The sequence below is a fragment of the Rhinopithecus bieti genome, unplaced genomic scaffold, assembly GCF_001698545.2.
Source record: "Rhinopithecus bieti isolate Rb0 unplaced genomic scaffold, ASM169854v2 scaffold_1561, whole genome shotgun sequence".
In the NCBI taxonomy this organism is placed as follows: domain Eukaryota; kingdom Metazoa; phylum Chordata; class Mammalia; order Primates; family Cercopithecidae; genus Rhinopithecus; species Rhinopithecus bieti.
The window spans coordinates 1436120-1443399 of record NW_016803640.1 but is presented as its reverse complement, the minus strand read 5'-3'; the positions used below and the strand labels follow the sequence as shown (position 1 = coordinate 1443399).

At 37.3% G+C, this 7280-nt stretch overlaps 1 protein-coding gene across 4 annotated transcripts in view; it reads left to right on the top strand.

Annotated features, from left to right (window-relative positions):
* PARP8 (poly(ADP-ribose) polymerase family member 8) overlaps positions 1 to 7280 on the top strand; it is a 191421-nt gene that overhangs the window by 156084 nt on the left and 28057 nt on the right. For all 4 annotated transcript variants that reach the window (XM_017891849.1, XM_017891859.1, XM_017891839.1 and 1 more), the window contains exon 16: positions 3686 to 3778. In XM_017891849.1, coding sequence (XP_017747338.1) covers positions 3686 to 3778 — 93 coding nt within the window. The remainder of the gene's footprint in view (positions 1 to 3685; positions 3779 to 7280) is intronic.

Here is a 7280-nt window from a genome sequence, read left to right as displayed (position 1 = left end):
GTTTCTGCCGAGAGATCTGCTGTTAGTCTGATGGGCTTCCCTTTGTGGGTAACCCAACCTTTCTCTCTGGCTGCCCTTAACATTTTTTCCTTCATTTCAATTTTGGTGAATCTGGCAATTATGTGTCTTGGAGTTGCTCTTCTTGAGGAGTATCTTTGTGGTGTTCTCTGTATTTCCTGAATTTGGATGTTGGCCTGCCTTACTCAGTTGGGGAAGTTCCTCTGGATGATATCCTGAGGAATGTTTTCCAACTTGATTCCATTTTCCCCCTCACTTTCAGGCACACCAATCAGACGTAGATTTGGTCTTTTCACATAATCCCATATTTCTTGGAGGCTTTGTTCATTTCTTTTTCCTCTTTTTTCTCTAGACTTCTCTCTCACTTCGTTTCATTCATTTGGTCTTCAATCATTGATACTCTTTCTTCCAGTTATCGAGTCGGTTACTGAAGCTTGTGCATTTGTCACGTATTTCTCGTGTCATGGTTTTTATCTCTGTCAGTTCATTTATGGCCTTCTCCGCATTGATTATTCTAGTTATCCATTCTTCCATTCTTTTTCAAGATTTTTAGTTTCTTCACGCTGGTTACGTAGTTCCTCTTTTAGCTCTGAGAAGTTTGATCGACTGAAGCCTTCTTCTCTCAACTCCTCAAAGTCATTCTGCGTCCAGCTTTGATCCATTGCTGGCAATGAGCTGAGTTTCTTTGGAGCGGGGGATGCACTGTGATTTTTTGAATTTCCAGCTTTTCTGTCCTGCTTTTTTCCCATCTTTGTGGTTTTATCTGCTTTTGGTCTTTGATGATGGTGCCGAACTGATGGGGTTTTGGTGTGGTTCTCCTTTCTGTTTGTTAGTTTTCCTTCTAACAGTCAGGACTCTCAGCTATAGGTCTGTTGGAGATTGCTTGAGGTCCACTCCAGACCCTGTTTGCCTGGATATCAGCAGTGGAGGCTGCAGAAGATAGAATATTGCTGAACAGCGAGTGTTACTGTCTGATTCTTGCTCTAGAAGCTTTGTCTCAGGGTTGTACCCTGCTGTGTGAGGTGTGAGGTGTGAGGTGTCGGTCTGCACCTAGTGTGGGATGTCTCCCAGTTAGGCTACTCTGGGGTCAGGGACTCACTTGGGCAGGCAGTCTTTCTGTTCTCAGATCTCAACCTCCATGCTGAGAGATCCACTGCTCTCTTCAAAGCTGTCAGAGAGGATCATTTACCTCTGCCAAGGTTTCTGCTGCTTTTTGTTTAGCTATGCCCTGTCCCCAGAGATGGAGTCTACAGAGACAGGCAGGCCCCCTTGTGCTTCGGTGGGCTCCACCCAGTTCGAGCTTCCAGGTGGCTTTGTTTACCTACTTAAGCCACAGCAATGGCGGGTGCCCCTCCCCCAGCCTCGCTGCTGCCTTGCAGTTAGATCTCAGACTGCTGTGCTAGCAATGAGGGAGGCTCTGTGGGCGTGGGACCCTCCTGTCCAGGTGTGGGATGTAATCTCCTGGTGTGCCATTTGCTAAGACCCTTGGTAAAGCGCAGTATTAGGGTGGGAGTTACCCGATTTTCCAGGTGTTGTGTGTCTCAGTTTCCCTTGGCTAGGAAAAGGGATTCCCTTCCCTGTTGTGCTTCCCAAGTGAGGCGATGGCTCACCCTGCTTCAGCTCTCGCTGGTTGGGCTGCACCACCTGACCAGCACCGATTGTCTGGCACTCCCCAGTGAGATGAACCCAGTACCTCAGTTGAAAATGCAGAAATCACCTGTCCTCTATGTCGCTCGCGCTGAGAGCTAGAGGTTGGAGCTGCTCCTATTCGGCCATCTTGCCGATTTAGAGCTTTCAAGATTTGAATATAAATGGATCAGGGTTGGAGGGCATTGAAACAGAAATGCAGAAAAAAAGCATTATAGTAAGTGCTGAAATTTTGCTTATTTGTTATTCATGATAGGAAATAGAGAGGTCTCCTTGAAATTGCTAAAAATCATTTGCAACAGAGCCAGAATGTCACATGAATACCTAGGATTGGTAACAAAGTGTATTGATAGAGATTTATAATAAAAACTGTGTCTATTGCGTTTTCCTTTCCTTTGACATTTTCCTGGATTGAAAGTTACTTGAACTTTCAATCTCGTGGTAAGATATTTTATTTCATTTTATTTGCGTTGGGTTTTTAAAAATTATTAATATACTTTAAGTTCTAGGGTAGCTGTGCACGAAGTGTAGGTTTGTTACATATGTATACATGTGCCGTGTTGGTTTGCTGCACCTATTAACTCACATGTCACTGTTTACTTCCTCAGTAGCTGATATAAAAATAAATTCCCAGGGCCTTTTATGATATCTAAGGTTTATCTTCTCCTTGGATTCTTGTTTGTGTACTGTTTCATTGTTTTCAAGCACCAGAATAGCGAGCGTTTGACACTATCATAAATATTCAGTAAGTGGTTGCCTTATTTCAGATCATACCATGCTCTAAGCCCCAGAAAGTGAACAAAAGAAGCAATATAATATCCATGGGGAAAATTGAGGGTAAAGCATATACACATATAGATACACAAAAAAAATGGAGAAGGTTAAAAATAAACACTCAAGTTAAAGGAAAAGTTGTTGAAATTGAACATTTTGCTGTATGTATATCTAAATATATATTGCAGAGTGTATAGCTTGAGTCTGGATGAAGAATTTTCTCTACTTCCTCTCATGGTTCTGAAGTTTCTGAAAATGGAATCAAATGCACTTTTAAGTCTGACAAAGGAAATATATAGATTCATTTTCTTCCCCTAAAATCCTTTTTGGAGCAAAGTCAACCAGAAAGCTTTGTAATTGGTCAAGCTTTCTATCTACAAAGCCACACATATGGCTTTCTATCTACAAAGCCACGCGTTCTGAACATCCTTTATGTTCAGAATGGGGCCATACGTCCCCACTGGTTAAGCAAGAGACCAAGTTGGCCTCTGAAAGAAGTGAGCGTAGGAACAGTGGCACTAACAAATGCCTTTTGTCTGCTGTGCAGAGGCACCATGGATTGCATCGTGTTAGGCTTCATCAGCTACCTAATGCAATGTAACTTGGGAGATAAGATAAATCAGAGGGATGACACTATATTAGATTTGAAAGATGAGAGCTCTTCCAAAGTAATTGCAGAGTGTATATTTCAGTGCTGTTGACTTCACGAGGTTATTGAAGTCAAAAGTGTTTGCAACAAAATGAATCTTTCAAGAGCTGGGTAGCAAGTAAACAGAATCATGCTTTTGTTTTGTTTTGTTTTTTACAAACAAAATTTCATAGGACAAAGTGGAATTCTCTTTCATATGTTTGTTTTATACAGCTTTCATATTTAAACTCATTTATTGTTATATCACCAGCTTAGGTATTTATGTTTTCTATACATCTCATGTGCAAATGTATATGAAAGCACGAGAGATAAATTTTCCTATTTAAGGAATTTTTTACTGCTAAATTGTTCTGAGTGTGTCTAAAACTAACTGAAAAGGATCTTTTAATAATATTTTGACTCTATATTAGTAAATGACTCTGCTAATTGTTACCTAAATGTAAGAATTTATTTCTTGTTAAAGTGGTATGATTTCCTTTTTAAAAAACACTAAAACTGCATTTTCTATCTATTATGTGAAATGTCACGAATTTAATTTTGAAATTGAGAGTTGGGAAAAAGTTTTGTGATTAATATTGATTCCCTTTTCTTTTGTAGCCTACTGTGTGTGAACGGGAGCTGTGTGTGTTTGCTTTTCAAACCCTGGGAGTAATGAATGAAGCTGCTGATGAAATAGCAACTGGAGCTCAGGTAGTAACACAGGATACTAATTATTTCTCATTTTGCTTTGAAAAATGTGTTCCAGTCCACTGGTTATCTTCATTCTACTATTCTTTGGGGGAAATATTTGATAACTTCTTGTTAAGTGGCAAATTGGCGTTTGATATTTTTTATATGTAAACGAGATGTTCTCTCTTCATCTAATATGTGTTTTGTCATTTCACGATTGCCAAGGAGAGAAATTAAACCAACTTTCTATTGTATGAAAAATAATTGTAATTTCTTCTTACATGGTGAAGTGGAAATATTGAAACCCTCGTGCATGCTTTCTGTAAAATTTATTTGTAAAGATATACTGCCATCAAATGGAAGCCAATTTATTTTAAACATTAGGTGAAAAGATAATAGGCAGAATACGTAATAAAAGAGAACATTCAGTTTTACATTAGCAGTGTTTAGGAGACAGGAAGAAAAGCAATTCCATCAAAATTTCAAGTTTTTTTTTTTCCCCACTTAAAGAACCTGATTAAACTACTAATTCATCTATAAGAAAAAAAATCAAAGAAAACTCTAAAAAATGAATGAACATTAATTAAGAGAGGCTAGACCAACCACATACAGAGACATATGCAGTGCTATAACGTTTTGACAAAATATAGTATTGGCAAAGAATAGTGTGACAGATCAATGGCAGATTATCTCCCAAATGGATCAAATTGTGAATAAATTTAATGTAAAAGTAGGTTTCACCTCCTCACTTACTAAAGAGTTATTTGGTAAGTGAAGTCGAAACAAATGGCATGTACTGGGGGGAAATTGGTTTAGCGCTTTACCTTACACTGTGTGCAAAAACAAATTCTAGATAGCTTAACAAATACCTAGTTTTAAAAAATTGTTTACTAATACAAACTATAGGACAGTAAAATTGAACATGCACAGCCTGAGGCAGTGTATCAGGCTTATGAAGGCACAACAGTTAAATAATACAGATGGTAGCCTAGAGCTTAGGAATGTAAGCACCCCTTAGCCTAGTCATTTTACTGATTAACTAAAACTATGATGCATCCACCTGATGAAATATTTAGGGCAGTATTTTTCATATAATTGAATTATAAATGAAACAAATAATACAAACAGTAGAATATTAGTCTTATATGTTATGAAAAAAATGATTCCATGATTAAAATAAATTTCTGAACTATAGCTTTGTATTTCTCCCACATCCAACATGTACACATTTGTATATTAAAGGTTCTGAGCATTCCTAAAACTAAGAAAATAGTTAGCCTATACTTAGAGGATTACTAAATTATATCTGACTATAATTTATGAGAGCCTTTTCTTTTCCATCCTTCTTTTTTAAATGTGAAAGTTTTCTTGTCCCTTGGGAATAATATTGCTAAAAGGAAGAAAAAAGGCACTTTAATATATATGGTATTTATAGCTATGTAAAAATAATTTAAACCTTACAAGGGGTATGTTGTATGAATATGCTCACATGTATATTTATATAGATTTATGTATGTGCATATATGTTAAAAATTCTTCAATGGTATACTTAAAATTTACACATTTTACTGTATGCAAGTTTCCCTTTAAAAAAGAAATTAAAGGCTAGAAATAGTAAATTATAAATTAGAAGGAAAAGTAACATGCTAACCGTATGGTATGCTGATAGAATAATAGTTGGCTTTTTAAAATCGTTGTTACATCTTAAAATTAATGGTTTTGAATAGAAATGAATTTCAAATTATATTATGATTGATATAAAGTGCAAGTATTTGATCAGCTCAATTTAGTGATGTAATTCTAAAAATCAATATCCAAAGATCAGAAAGTTTAGTAATTCTACTTCAAAGACAGCATTTTTTTCATACTTTATTTCTTAAAACAGGTGCCCCAGTATTCTGGTCTTAATCCTAAGGATTACAGGGAAATAACTTCTTTTTCTAAACAAAAGAAACCACCTCAGAGTCTCATTGCCTCAGTTTACCCCCACATTTTAAGTGGTGCTCTGGGGGCTGCAAAGACATTCCTCGGGATCACTGCAGGGGACTCACCTGGAACAACAGTGTCCTGCGGTCCAAGCAGCTACCATTCCAGCACCCCAAATACTACTTCAACAGAATAGTTCCATTTTATTTGTTTAGATATTGGACTCTCATTTAAGAGAGTTTTTTTTTTTTTTTTTAATTACTATTGCAATATTGGACAATGATTGGTTTATAATTCTGAATCTGCTTCCTTTTTTAGACTACATTGTATACCTGTAGGCTATTCCTGTAGGTGCCTTTCTTAGTCACATGGACTTCCAGTTAGTAAAAAACTAATGGCTAAAGACTAATGACTGAATTTTTCTCATTTGCAAGAGCTTGGAGGACTTTCTTTCATGCCTGAAAGGGGTCTGTGTGGGGAGGGTTGCTCTGCCAGTTGAATTGTAGGTAATGTAATGTCCTTTGGAGGCACCTGATTCTGTAAATTCACAGACCTTTTTATCCTCACTTACCAAATGTCCTAATTTTTCTTGCCTAAACTTAATATTTCTTTGCATTTCTATCCCAAGTATCTAAGTCAGCCTCCAAATTGCTTCTTCAGTTATATTATTCAATCAAAGAAAGCAGATATATGTGTGTAACTTGTTGCCTATGGCATGCATCATATATACTAAGATACTATTTAGAATCTTTAATTTTAAATGTTGGGAATGGGGAAATATATCATGTAGGCCAAAATTTAAAAAAAAAAGAGAGAGAAGTCATAGTTGTGTGCTCACTTTTATTTTTTATTTTATTTTGTTTGTTTTCTTTGTTTCTTTTTTTTTTTTTTTCCTGAGAGAGCCTCTTTCTGTCACCTAGGCCGGACTGCATTGGCACAATCTCGGCTCATTGTAACCTCTGCCTCCTGGGTTCAAGCGATTCTCCTGCCTCAGCCTCTCTAGTATCTGGGATAACAGGTGCACGCCACTGCACCCAGCAAATATTTGTATTTTTTTGTGGAGACAGGATTTGGCCATCTTGGCCATGCTGGTCTCGAACTCCTAACCTCAATGGATCCTCCCACCTCAGCCCCCTGAAGTGCTTGGATTACAGGCATGAGCCACCATGCCCAGCCTCTCTTACATTTTTATTTATTTATTTTTTTGATACAGTGTCTCACTGTGTTGTCCAGGCTGGTCTTGAACTCCTAGGCTCAAGTGATCCTCCCACCTCTGCCTCACAAATTACTGGGATTACAGGCGTGAGCCACCACGCCCAGCCTTTTATTTTTTAAAGTGGTTGTTTTAGTCCATGAGATATTTGGAAAAATTAAGATATGCAAAGGAATATAAATCCAAATTGTATTATAAGTGCTTTTCTTCTTAAAAAGTCTAATGCTAGTTTCTGTAACAGATAAACCATAAAATCACAGCAGCTTAACATGGTAGCATTTTGTCATTCGCACACTCCAATTAGAATGTTTTATGGGCCACTTTCTGTGTAGTGACTGGGCGAACTGAACCCCTTCCATCATGTAGTTTTTTTTTTTTTTTTTT